This window comes from Hyperolius riggenbachi, chromosome 11 (assembly GCF_040937935.1).
Source record: "Hyperolius riggenbachi isolate aHypRig1 chromosome 11, aHypRig1.pri, whole genome shotgun sequence".
NCBI lineage: Eukaryota > Metazoa > Chordata > Amphibia > Anura > Hyperoliidae > Hyperolius > Hyperolius riggenbachi.
In genome coordinates this window covers 47,956,314-47,970,587 of record NC_090656.1, presented here as the reverse complement: position 1 = coordinate 47,970,587, position 14,274 = coordinate 47,956,314, and the positions used below count along the sequence as shown (strand labels likewise).

The window sequence follows — 14,274 nt, the reverse complement described above, 5'->3', positions numbered from 1 at the left end:
TTTGGCTCCATCCATCTTCCCATCAACTCTGACCAGCTTCCCTGTCCCTGCTAAAGAGATGCACCCCCGAGCATGATGCTGCCACCACCATATTTGACAGTGGGGATGGTGTGTTCAGAGTGATGTGCAGTGTTAGTTTTCCGCCACACATAGCTTTTTGCATTTTGGCCAAAAAGTTCAATTTTGGTCTCATCTGACCAGAGCACCTTCTTCTACATGTTTGCTGTGTCCCCCACATGGCTTGTGGCAAACTGCAAATGGGACTTCGTATGCTTTTCTGTTAACAATAGCTTTCTTCTTGCCACTCTTCCATAAAGGCCAACTTTGTGCAGTGCACGACTAATAGTTGTCCTATGGACAGATTCCCCCACCTGAGCTGTAGATCTCTGCAGCTCGTCCAGAGTCACCATGGGCCTCTTGACTGCATTTCTGATCAGCGCTCTCCTTGTTCGGCCTGTGTTTTGGTAGGTTTACAGTTGTGCCATACTCCTTCCATTTCTGAATGGTCGCTTGAACAGTGCTCCGTGGGATATTCAAGGCTTTGGGAATCTTTTTGTAGCCTAAGTCTGCTTTAAATTTCTCAATAACTTTATCCCTGACCTGCCTGGTGTGGTATTTGGACTTCATGGTGTTGCTGCTCCCAAGATTCTCTTAGACAACCTCTGAGGCCGTCACAGAGCACCTGTATTTGTACTAACATTAGATTACACACAGGTGCACTCTATTTAGTCATTAGCATGCATTAGGCAATGTCTATGGGCAACTGACTGCACTCTGACCAAAGGGGGCTGAATAATTACGCCCACCCCACTTTGCAGTTATTTATTTGTAAAAAATGTTTGGAATCATGTATGATTTTCATTCCACTTCTCACTTGTACACCAGTTTTTATTGATCTTTCACGTGGAATTCCAATAAAATTGATTCATGTTTGTGGCAGTAATGTGACAACATGTGGAAAACTTCAAGGGGGCCGAATACTTTTGCATGCCTTTGTATCTAGCTGCAAACAGCTTCAAAAATGTATGATTATTTATTCCTGTGATACAATGAGGGCAGCCATGTTTTGTTTGTCACATTGTCACAGGCTGAGGGCTGGAGATGCTATCAGCTTGCCTGTGTGTAAATTCAGTCCCCTCTCCTCCTTCCTCCTCCCATCTGTCTCTGAAATCAATGGCTAGTAACCTCCTCCTCCTGCCCAGACTGAGCTCCCATAAACCCTTGCTGCAGTGCCAAGGCACAAAAGGAGCTGTGGGCGAGGCTTGTTTAATTTATAGGGAATTAGAGTATTAAAACAAAATAAAAAAAAAGTATTTGGCTTGAGGAATGTCCTATAAACTATATGAAAGGAACACGATTATGCAATGAGTAAAAGTCTATCTCAGATCCACTTTAAAACAAAAGGCCAGGAGCAGAATGGGCAATTGGTGGTGTTTATAAACAGGGGCATCAAATCCAAGCAATGTGTAGCAAGCACCTATGGTGGACCGAGGAAAGGTATGACGTGCTCTCCACTCCAGTCACCTTTGCACTGTAGGTGTCCTTCCAAATAGCGAATCCAATGAGTAAGCACCGTCTTCAATAAATAAGCTCTTTTATTAAAGTTTCAATTCATCATAAAAGCAGGAGGATCAAGCAACCAGCTGGTTGCTTGATCCTCCTGCTTTTATGATGAATTAAAACTTTAATAAAAGAGCTTATTTATTGAAGACGGTGCTTACTCATTGGATTCGCTATAAACAGGGGCATAACTTTATATCATGGGGGCCCCAGCAAAACTTTGATGGGGCCCCCAATGTTCAAACCCCTTCCCTTGTCTCCCCTTGGCAGCATACATGGCACTTCACGGAGGGAAAAGTAATTTGGGGTCCAGCTATGGTCAGAACCCTGAATTACGGCTGTGCGGACCATGCACTATAACATTAGTGCTATAGCAGCGCCCAATTCAGGTGCTACGCAACATGTGCCAAAAAGCCCTGCCTCGCCCTCGGTGACCCTTACAGCTTGGGGGCCTTTGCAAAACAGTTGTAGCCACAGCACTTTACAGAGTATATTTAGTCTTGTCACTAACTGTCCTTGAGATGAGGTCACAGTCTAATGCCTACCATAGTCATATGTCCATCATTGTCTAGGGCCAATTTAGGGGAAGCCAATAAACTTATCTGTGTGGGATGTGCCCAGAGGAAACCCACGTAGACAAGGAGAGAACATACAAACTGCATGCAGATAGTGCCCTGGCTGGGATTTGAACGAGGACCCATCACTTTAAGGCGAGATGCTATCCACTATGCCGCCTTGAATAGATAAAATGTAAAGTAGTCAGTGAATGTCAGAATTCTGTCCGATAAGACATTTACCTTCCCCAAGGTCATGCTACTCTTAGTGTTACAAGGTTCAAAGTTTAACATAGCACCTCATGGCAGAGAACTCTAAAGTTCTTAAAAAAAAAAAAAGAATTGTTCTACAGTACATCAGGATAGCTTAGGCTATAAGAACGTTGCCAACACCCTGAAACTGGGCTGCAGAATGGTGGCCAAGACCATAAATCGGTTTAATGGGGCAGGACAGGTTTCACTCAGAATAGTCCTTGCCATGGTCGACCAAAGAAGCTGAGTACATGTGCTCAGCATCATATCCAGTGCCCTGGCTGGGATTTAAACGAGGACCCATCACTGTAAGGCGAGATGCTATCCACTATGCCGCCTTGAATAGATAAAATGTAAAGTAGTCAGTGAATCAGTATGAATTAGAATGTCAGAATTCTGTCCGATTAGACATTTTCCTTCCCCAAGGTCATGCTACTTAGTGTTACAAGGTTCAAAGTTTAACATGGCACCTCATGGCAGAGAACTCTAACGTTCTTAAAAAAAAAAAAGAATTGTTGTTCTACAGTACATTAGGATAGCTTAGGCTATAAGAACATTGCCAACACCCTGAAACTGGGCTGCAGAATGGTGGCCAAGACCATAAATCAGTTTAACGGGGCAGGGACAGGTTTCACTCAGAATAGTCCTTGCCATGGTCGACCAAAGAAGCTGAGTACACGTGCTCAGCATCATATCCAGAGATTGTCTTTTGCATTGCTGCATAGGTTGAAGGTCAGCCTTTCAGTGCTCAGACCGTACACCGCATCGAATTGGTCTGCATGTCCAAGAAGGAAGCTTCTTCTAACGATGATACAGAAGAAAGCTCATAGTTTGCTGAGAACATGTAGACTAAGGACATGGGTTGTTAAAACCATGTCCTGTGGTCTAAAGAGGCCAAGCTAAACTTCGATGGACATACATCAGGTGACTAGGCGGCCGATCAACCATTCGATTCGATGTTTATTATCAATGCCGCCAGGTGTATGTCCAAGTGACGATGCGACCAGTTTCAGGCCGAAATTGATTGCATGAATCTGTCTGACATGCTGCAAGATGTAGGGCCGACTTGCTTGAACCGGAGAGTGGCAGTAAAGGGGAAAGTTATCAGGACGAGGAATGAAACCCCCGGCGCTGTTTCCCCGCTATGTAAATGTGCATGTACAGTATGTGTGCATTTATACATTACCTGTCCTGTGTTGCAGTGCATTTCTGTCTTCTGAATCCGCCACTCTTCATTAGCACCATACACGCTGCTGGCACATAGCACGCCGACACATGTGAGACGTCACACATGGGCCACACCAGCAGCATGTATAGGGCTAATGAAGAGCATTGGATTCGGAAGACGGACAGGCACTGCGACACAGGACATGTAATGTATAAACGCACACATACACATATACACACTAGGGAGCAGTAGGGAGGAAAGGCATGCGGCGGACTCAGCTGATTCCCGAGATTTAATGCAGAAATTGATCAAGAATCGTCCAGTGGTGTATGGGCAGCCAACAGATCTCTCCAATCAGATTCGATTAGAGAGAGATTTGTCTCTTGGTTGAATCTGCTCATCATCGCCAGATGTATGGGCACCATTATTTGTTTCAGATGATGTCAAGCGTGTGGCGGCAACCATGGGGGGGGGGGGGGGGAGTACACAGATAAGTGTGTCTTGCCTACAGTCAAGCACGGTGGTGGGATTTCATGGTTTGGGACTGCATGAGTCCTGCCGGCACTGGGGAGCTACACTTCCTTGATGGAACCATGATTGCCAACATGTACTGTGACATACTAAAGCAGAACATGATCCCCGCCAAGCACATCTCAAAGATGACCACTGCCTCACTAAAGAAACTGAGGGTAAAGGTTCTGGACTGTCCAAGCATGTCTCCAGACCTAAATAAATATATATATATATATATATATATATATATATATATATATATATATATATACACACATATATACAGTGGGGCAGATAGGGCCAGAGAAAGAAATAGAATGAGGCAGATAGGGCCAGAGAGGGATATAGAATGGGGCAGATAGAGCCAGAGAAGGGTATAAAATGGGGGAAGATAGAGCCACAAAAGGGTAAAGAATGGGGTGTGACAGAAGGATATAGAATGGGGCAGATAGACCCACAGAAGGATATATAATGGGGTAGATAGAACCAGAGAAGGGTACAGAATGGGGCAGGTAGAGTCACAGAAGGAGAATGGGGTAGATAGGGAGATAGTCACATAAGAATATAGAATATGCTGGATAGAGCCTCAGGATATACAATGGGGTAGATAGAGCTACAGAAAGATGTAGAATCAGACAGAGCCAGAATGGGATGTAGAATGGGGTAGATAAGCAGCTAGACACACAGTATGGATAATGAATAGTGAGACAGAGTTACCAGAAGCAGACAGATGGGGAAGGGTGAGATAAGAGAGGGGCCACCTCATCACTCCTGTAAATCTCCAGATGCAATAATAATAATAAGCCCACAATGGCAGGCAGGCTGCTGGCGCTGTAATATGTGGAGTGCCGGGGCAGCAGCAGGCGAATGGCCGGGCACAGGAGAAGGGGGGCCGCGCCGCTACACCAGGCATTACGGTAGATCGGAGGAGCAGCGCCTGGAGCCGCCGCACAGCCTGAGCATCCCGCTGAAGGCATCGCAGCGAGGTAGCAGCACCCTCAGCCATGGCCAAGGAGCGGCCGGAGAAAGCGGAGGAGACGGAGCAGATGATAGAGAAGGAGGCCGGGAAGGAGGCAGCAGAGGCGGCCGGAGGAGCGGCAGATGGCCGGGACATGCGAGCTGTGCTCCTCTCTGGATTCGGAGGACTCAACAAGCTGCGGGTGGCCCGGAAAGTGATGCCAGAGCCCCAGGAGGGAGAGCTGAAGATCCGAGTGAAAGCCTGGTCTGGTACCCCTTCTATCATCTCTCACAGCTGGCCAACCTGTGGCTCCATAGCTGTGACACCACTACAGGCTGCCTGCCAGGGTGTGCTGGGACTTGTGGTGTCCCCACAGCTGGGGAGCTACAGGTTGTCTCTAGACATGGTATTCTCTGCATGCTGGGAGGGTGTCTTTGTGCCACTGTTTGTATGAACTTACCAAAGGGTCACATGTTACGGGTTTAAGGCTACCTCAATATGGCCCAACGCCACTGGCGATACGGCTGATCCCGGTATTATCAGGAATAATCTGCTTAACGAGCACCATCAAGTATTTTTACTTTTGGCGCTCATCCACCTCATGTTTTGGAACATTTATTATCTTTCATTTTTCCATTGCTTTAGTAGAACCATCCTGGCATTGGCTTGCTAATGAAGTAATGATGGACATGTATGGTGTCATCCAGTGGCCTACTGGATTGATTAGGCAAGGTTCAGTACATATAAGGAGGCTTTAAAGTCCATCAGAACTTTGAAAATTTTCCTAAACGCAGCCGAGATCATTCCTGTATTGCCATTCTATCCAGATCTCAAAGCCAGCTGTGTAATTAGTAACTGTGGCCATAGCACACCATGTGGCTGTTATGGGCTCTCAAGCAGAGCATCAGAACCTGTACACGGGCTGGCAGGTATGTGTGCATTCAACTTCAAAGTTTGGCACAGTTGGCTTTGGTGCTGGAGGTGTAAGAACACTGCAGGGCAGTGTGAACACTACTAACCTTTAATGTTGTAGCAATATGCCCCAACACAAAACAAAATCCCACTTCAGGCTGTAGTTATTTCCACCAAGCATCTAACATCTCCAACCCAAAAGGTTAAAAGCACCTATTCATCCAAGTTTTTTATTAACCTGATTGTCTCCCTATCCTTCCTGTAGACTAGCAATACTGAAAATCAGGCCAGTAAACACCATATAGTAAAGAGTGGCCTGCCTACCATGCCCTGTGGCCTTCTGCAAGAGGGGATGTGGCTGATCAACTCAGACCCCTCCTTCCCCAATTAAGGACATTGGGAGAGTGGAGGAGGGTGGATCAGCAAATGAAATCTGAATGGCAGGATAGGCTCTCTGTTGCTTGCGATAGCAAAGCAAATGGTGAAAAAAATAATTTACAGCCAGTTGCTGGCTGCCCATGTTTTATTTATTTAAGTATTTATATAGCGCTGACATATTACACAGCGCTGTACAGAGTATATATTATCTTGTCACTAACTTACCCTCAGAGGGGCTGACAATCTAGTCCAGGCATATGCAAACTTGGCCCTCCAGCTGTTAAGGAACTACAAGTCCCACAATGCATTGCAGGAGTCTGACAGCCACAGTCATGACTCATAAAGGCAAATGCATTGTGGGACTTGTAGTTCCGTAACAGCTGGAGGGCCGAATTTGCCCATGCCTGATCTAGTCCCTACCATAGTCATGATATATATGTCTATGTATGTATCGTGTAGTGTATGTATCATAGTCTAGGGCCAATTTAGGGGGAAGCGATATAAACTAAGCAGTATGTTTTTTGGGGGGATGAGGAGGAAACCAGAGTGCCCGAAGGAAACCCACACAGACACAGGGAGAACATACAAACTCCTTGCAGATGTTGACCTGGCTGGGATTTGAACCGGGGACCCAGCGTTGCAAGGCGAGAGCGCTAACCTAACCACTACTATGTGCTGCCCCCTGTTTGACATGCAGACAAGAAGGGATGCCTATGCAGACATCAGCCTCTTTAGCTAAATGGCACACAATGTATAGTATTTGTATGGGGTTTAGAAATCATGTGCTGGGTCTGCAATCTATTCACCATTCTGCATCTGCTTTTATTTGCCTTTAGGGTCACAATATTTCAGACCACACTTCAGCAGCATCTCCTTTTAGCAGTTGCCAAGCAACTTTGACAGTGCCTACCAATAGGTGTGGGCAAGGACTGGACTGTGTGTAACACAACACTAAATACAAAGGTGGCTATTTGTTCAGAGCAAACAGTCTGTTTTCCAGTGAAAGTAACCTTATTTCTCCCGAAATAACGGTTTATTTTTACCTGAATATCTAAAAGTGGCAAAAAGTATCCCCACTTTTCAGCGTGATAAGCCACTGAATTGCTACCACTTTATTATAGGCCCTTTTCTTGTGATTGGTACTCACCACTTTATAACTGCTCTTGTAGATTGTCATTCTTGTAACAGCAATCCCCATAGGTAATAGTGAAGAGCCGTAGTGCTTGAAACATTGTACATGGGAAGAGCGAGCACTTTGGGAGTTCTTCACTCTTTGATGCAGGTGAATGGCAATTCTGATCGCCTTTCGGATCATCCGGGAGCAAAACATGTCACCGTTTTTATAAAAATGGTGTTTATAAAAGTGACGTTCACATTTTCAACAGTGCAGAACAAAAAAATCCGTTACTGATCTTCACATTTTTTTGTTTTTCCTTAAAGAGGAACTGTTGCGAAAATAATTGTTGCTGTCACTTACAATAGGTAGTAGAAATCTGACAGAAGCGACAGGTATTGGGCTAGTCCATCTCTCCATAGGGGATTCTCAGCATGGCCTTTATTCTTTATAAAGACATTCCCTGGAAAATCTTTATACAAAGATGCTGACCAGCCTCCCTGCTCACCGCACACTATTTTGGCAGTTGGACGAAGCAATTGCCATTCATTAAGTGCGTTTAAAAATTAAGAAAACCCTGAGAACCCCCCCCTATGAGAAGATAGGCTAGTCCAAAATCTGTCGGTAACGTCAGATTTCTACTACCTACAGTAAGTGACAGCAACATAGGAGAAAAGTAATTTATGGCTCATTTTACTCAGGAAGAAATATACTTCTTATTTGTATGTGTTTTAATTTTTAAGATTTTTGTGACAGTTCCTCTTTAAGTATGAAGATTAGCCTCCTATTAGTGTCATGCACAGACTAATGCCTTCCCCTCTCTGCTCATCTTTTCTTCTGGTACAGCAAGTAGAGTCATGGTTGATAGACAATCACTAATAGGAGTCATTTTGTACGTGAAGAAAGCAGTGAATACCCAGGAGATTGGAGAGACTGTGAGATCCGAGATGTGCTATGATGTCCCAGGGACATAAGGCGGCTGGTTGCTGTGAGTCAATGCATCAGGATAGGCTGTAGGATCACTGTAGATAACCATGAGGAAGGAGGAGTGTGCTGACCTGTAGGGGCCATTTATAAGTAGATGGGGAAAAAACTGCCTTTGACATCTTCATTGCTATCAGCAGCTCTTCACTGGACAATCTTTAGTACCTTCATCAAGGACTGAAGATAGCTGTTTATATTTAAGGAGTGCCACGTACTTTATGTGATAACCAGTGACATAAAAATAGTTTTACTGTAACATTGCTTATTGAGGAACATCAGTAGAAAAGTGATACATTTCACTTTGCCTGCTGGTCAATGGCAAAGACGTTTGTTGGGTTCTTGGGTGAACAGACATTTCTAAAGTGCCCTCTAAGCATATAAGAAACAGGGCTGTGGAGTTGGTACAAATATCATTCAATGCCTCAGTTTATAAATTATTGACTGATTGGCTGAAGCCTCTTTCCCTCCTGTTTCCCCCTCCCACACCTCGGTTCCTCTCTGATTGGCCAATATTTCTCATGCTGAGACAATGCACTTTCTATAGTGAAGGGCGGGCAAATCAGGCAGAGGAGGGTAAGGGAGGAAATGACATCAGGATTGACTTCAAAATAGCCACAGTTAAAATGAGAAATGCTTAGAAGGAGTTTCGCCTTTTTTTTACTGTAGTAAAATCACTAAATTCAAAACATTGACAGTGCAATACATATGTTATGTAGGTAGAACAAGTATTTATCTACTTATATATGTGTTTTTTTCTGTGATAGTATGGCTGACAGTTCCTCTTTAAATTAGGATACCCGCGGTGACGTGTGACATGATGAGAGAGACATGTGGATGTACAGTGCCTAGCACACAAATAACTGCTGTGTTCCCTTTTTCTTCTTTTGCCTGAAAGAGTTAAACATCAGGTATGTAAGCGGCAGTTCCTATCTGAGTCAGGACTGAGTCAGACTACAGTGTGACCCTCACTGATAAGAAATTACAACTATAAAACAGAAAATGGCTTCTGAGAGCAGGAAAGAGATAAAATGGGTGAATAGTTCATAGATCTTAGCTCTGGAATACGTCAATGAATGTGTCATTGAGCAAAAACAATAAAACATTAAAAACTTGAAAAGTAGATTTAAATATAATATAAAACTGTAGAATATCTTAAAAAGTCATTTTTAGGAGAAGAAAGATAGATACAATTGTTTCTTTCATTAGTTTATTTTCACCTCTTGTGTCCTTTAATGTTCTTTTTATTATCCATGCTACACACATAAAGCTTTAGATTTGCTTTAATGTAAGGCGCAGTGAAGGAGAAGAGAATCCTACCTAATAAGAGACAAGTGTCTGCGTACATTGTCTCTGTGTCCCTGGGTCCGTGCTTTTTGTTACTGCGCATGTGCGCAGCACGGGCCGCTGGGACAGGATGGACGGGGCCAGTCATCTGGGCGGGCGGGTGCGCGGGTGTGCACATGCGGCTGTACATTACAGCCCGTTTTTAAATGGACTAAGGTGGCTAGTATAAAACTCTAAAACTCTAACTCTTTTTGTTAACAATGGCTTTCTTCTTGCCACTCTTCCATAAAGGCCAGCTTTGTGCAGTGCATGACTAATAGTTGTCCTATGGACAGATTCCCCCACCTCAGAATCAGAATCAGAATTTATTTCGCCAAGTACAACGGTGGATTGTACCCGGAATTGGTTTTGGCGCATACAGGGTCGTTGGTGAAAAACAAGAAAATAGCACGGTTAAGCATGGTACATACGTAGACATGGGACAAGCATACATAGGACAACATTACAGTTTGTGCGTACATTTAAGCAGAGCGTCGTATACAATTAAGCATGGTACATACGTATAAACAAAAGCAAAATCAAAGCAAAAACAGAGCATTACAGCATACACATACAGTTAACATAATACAAACAGAGCATTACAGCATACCCGTACAATTAACGTAATACACACATAGCATAGCAAGACATACACTGATAGCGGGAACAGAAAAAGAGTGGGACTGGAGGAGCAGCCTGAGAGCTGATATGAGCGCTGCCATTTTCGGCACTGGACGCTACACAGCGACACGCTCCCAACTAGACAGGTGCTACCGATTGTCCGCGAAAAGTAAAGAGGATGCTGGGGGGGGGGGGGGGGGGATCATGATGGAGGCGGCCAGCAGGGATCACTTGAGCCAGGTTGCTTGAGGAGAATCGCTCCTAAATTCAGGGTCCGCACGGCTGGTTGATGAGGGTGCAGACCCAGTGGGGCCCTGTGGTGCCAGGGGGCACCTTTGCTGTGGTGCCAGGGGGCACCTTTGCTGGGCAGCAGTGGTGGACAGCAGTGGTGGACGTGGGGCCACCGAGGCCGGGCAGCAGTGGTGGACAGCAGTGGTGGACGTGAGGCCACCGAGGCCGGGCAGCAGTGGTGGACGTGGGGCCACCGAGGCCGGGCAGCAGTGGTGGACAGCAGTGGTGGACGTGGGGCCACCGAGGCCGGGCAGCAGTGGTGGACATGAGGCCGGGGGGCACCCCGGCTGGGCCGCAGGTAAGGCCTCCTGCCGCAGGAAAGGCCTCCTGCACACATGGAGTTGCGGTGGCTGAGGGGGCTGGCTCAGGGCAGCAGCAGAAAAAGCCCGAGCAGCTGATCAGCTGAGAGGAGGATGGTGGCCTCTCCCTAGGAGCCAAACCTGGTCGTCGGGCCTCAAATGCAGTGTGGGGTTGGCGGCTCGGCGTGGATGGTGTCCCTGATGGTCCGGGGGCAGCGGCGGCAGATCAGCTCCGTTATTTATTAATTTTCCCTTTACCCAGGCAGCGGTGTTGAAATTGCAGCAGTGCGGGGCAGGCAGTCTCCAGGTCCACCTGAGCTGTAGATCTCTGCAGCTCGTCCAGAGTCACCATGGGCCTCTTGACTGCATTTTTGATCAGCGCTCTCCTTGTTCGGCCTGTGAGTTTAGGTGGACGGTCTTGTCTTGGTAGGTTTACAGTTGTGCCATACTCCTTCCATTTCTGAATGATCGATTGAACAGTGCTCCGTGGGATGTCCAAGGCTTTGGAAATCTTTTTGTAGCCTAAGCCTGCTTTACATTTCTCAATAACTTTATCCCTGACCTGTCTGGTGTGTTCTTTGGACTTCATGGTGTGGTTGCTTCCAATATTCTCTTAGACAACCTCTGAGGCCGTCACAGAGCAGCTGTATTTGTACTGACATTAGATTACACACAGCCACAGGTGCACTCTATATAGTCATTAGCACTCATCAGGCAATGTCTATGGGCAACTGACTGCAATCAGACCAAAGAAGGCTGAATAATTATGCACACCCCTCTTTGCAGTTATTTATTTGTAAAAAAAAATGTTTGGAGTCATGTATGATTTTTGTTCCACGTCTCACGTATACACCACTTTTTATTGGTCTTTCACATGGAATTCCAATAAAATTGATTTATGTTCGTGGCAGTAATATGACAAAATGTGGAAAACTTCAAGGGGGCCGAATACTTTACCATCAATTAGGCTTTCTTTGGGTGGTACATTTTGCTATGAATTATTTTATTCTAAATGCATTTTAACGGGAACATATAAGAAAAAAATGAAAAAATGTATTATTTCTCGGTATTTGGCCATTATAGTTTTAAAGAGAATCTGTACTCTAAAATTCTTACAATAAAAAGCATACCATTCTATTCATTATGTTCTCCTGGGCCCCTCTGTGCTGTTTCTGCCACTCCCTGGCTGCAATCCTGGCTTGTAATTGCCAGTTTTAGGCAGTGTTTACAAACAAAAGACATGGGATGTGATAGGCTGAGAGGAGCTCAGTTTGTGACTCATACAGAGCGTGCAGGGGGCATGGAGAGGGTGTCTATAGCTTCTGCCTATAACAAGCAGAGCTGCACATTCTTGCCTGAGTGCCTGAGCCCGACAAAGCCGTCAGAGGAAAGAAGATTAGATTATATAACAGAGATAATACAGCCACTGTGCAACTAGGAAAGGCTTCAGTAAGATAGACCACATTAAAACAGGTATAGGAACTTATAGGATAGAAGAAATAAGGCTGAAAATGTTGTTACAGGGTCTCTTTAAAATAATACATGCTACTGTAATTAAAACACACACATTTTATTTGCCCTTTTGTCCCAGATATTAAAGGGATATTAAAAGGAGGGAGAAGCCTGAGGACGACGACGTGGGAGCGATCCGTGCGCATGGGGCTGGAGGAAGCCCCAGGTTTGTATAAAACTTTTAGGTAAGCTTGTCTCTGGTACACTTTCAAATGTTCAAAGAGAACCCGAGGTGGGTTTGACAAATCATATTAGGACACAGAGGCAAGTTGTGCATACAATGACCAGCCTCTGTGTCCTTTCATTGCTCCTCCAGCCCCCCCCCCCGGGGTTTTGCTGTCCCCCAATAACAAAAGCGCCAGGCTAGCGACACCCAGATTGTAGCTAGCCTGTTAATTACCTAATGCGGCCACTCACCACCGGTCCCCCGCCTCCTGTATAGCTCATCTCCCCGCCTGTGTCCCTTCCCTCCCCGCCTCTGTAAGCTTCCTCCAAACGGCTTACAGAGGCGGGGAGGGAAGGGACACAGGCGGGGAGCAGCTCTATACAGGAGACGGGGGAGCAGCGGTGAGTGACAGCATGAGGTAAATAGCAGGCCAGCTACAATCTACGTGTCGCTAGCCTGGCGCTTTTGTTATTGGGGGACAGCAGAGCCCGGGGGGGGGGGGGGGGGGGGGCAGCTGGAGGAGCAATGAAAGGACACAGAGGCTGGAATACTCGACTTGCCTCTGTGTCCTAATATGATTTGTCAAACCCACCTGGGGTCCTCTTTAAAATATTTTCCCTAGTACAATGTATGGTGTCAATATTTTATTTGGAAATAAAGGTGCATTTTTTTTAAATTTTTCGTCCATCACTAATTACAAGCCTATAATTTCAAAAGTAACAGTAATATACTTTCTTGACATAAAAAGTTCAGTCCCTATGGTAACTATGTATGTCATTTATTTTAAAATATGCAAATGTTTTATTTGAGTAACTATGGGAGACTGGGGAGGTAAGGGGTTAATTTTAAATTTTATGGGTCTTTTTATTAAAATAAATGTATGTAGGTGTAATTTTACTATTTGACCACAAGTTGCCTTTGTGCATTATTTCCTGTTAGCGTACTACCTGTAGGCAAACCGAAGGTAACGCGTGTATGGGTTACTTTCGGTATTACAATGACTGCAGGCATCTCTTTGATGCTCCACCTCCAGAAAACACTGAGAGCCAATATCATTGCAATGGCCCAGCATCCCCAATGCTTTCTAAGAGGTGACCGTGGTGCACATGACCCTCCCTCCTGCCTTGTCTCTTGATTGGAGTTACCGATTCTAACCAGTCTTTCCCACTCTGTTCTGTACATGGTGTTGGGGCGAAGGACATAGTATTCAGTGATTGCAGCAATAGGTGTTGTGGGATGGGGCAGACTGAGACTGCTCAACCTCCCTGGAGTGTATCTGGATTGCAAGACCTTTCTCAGCAAAAAAGTATTGTTTATTTCTCCCGACACACCTGAATAACATATTAGATATGTATGCAGTGGCTGCTCCCACACTTGCTGGAGTGTTATGTGGGAGGGAATTGTGAATATCTGAGCGCGCCCAGACTGGTGCGGCTGCTCTCCAAGGCTGCTCCAAAATGCTCTGAATCCTATGGGAGAAAAGTGCTATACAAATGTTATTGTATTGTATTATAATGGGCTTGATGCAGTAAACTTTGGTAAAGTTGCCATGCGCAGAGAGCGCAAGGCAATTTTACTATTAATAGCGCAGTGGGACCACTTGCCGTTAACCCTTAGCTACACGTGCGTTACTACGCTAACACGTTCAGGTTGCTGTGGTGACGTGCAA

General features: G+C 45.4%; 2 protein-coding genes across 2 annotated transcripts in view; one reads left to right on the top strand and one right to left on the bottom strand.

Moving 5' to 3' along the window:
- The window catches only part of CLEC3A (C-type lectin domain family 3 member A), a 126,876-nt gene that overhangs the window by 66,564 nt on the left and 46,038 nt on the right, over window positions 1–14,274 (bottom strand). The gene's annotated exons all lie outside the window — the stretch shown is intronic.
- VAT1L (vesicle amine transport 1 like) overlaps window positions 4,982–14,274 on the top strand; it is a 132,923-nt gene continuing 123,630 nt past the window's right edge. Inside the window, exon 1 of the mRNA XM_068260563.1 lies at window positions 4,982–5,269. Coding sequence (XP_068116664.1) covers window positions 5,052–5,269 — 218 coding nt within the window. The 5' untranslated portion in view covers window positions 4,982–5,051. The remainder of the gene's footprint in view (window positions 5,270–14,274) is intronic.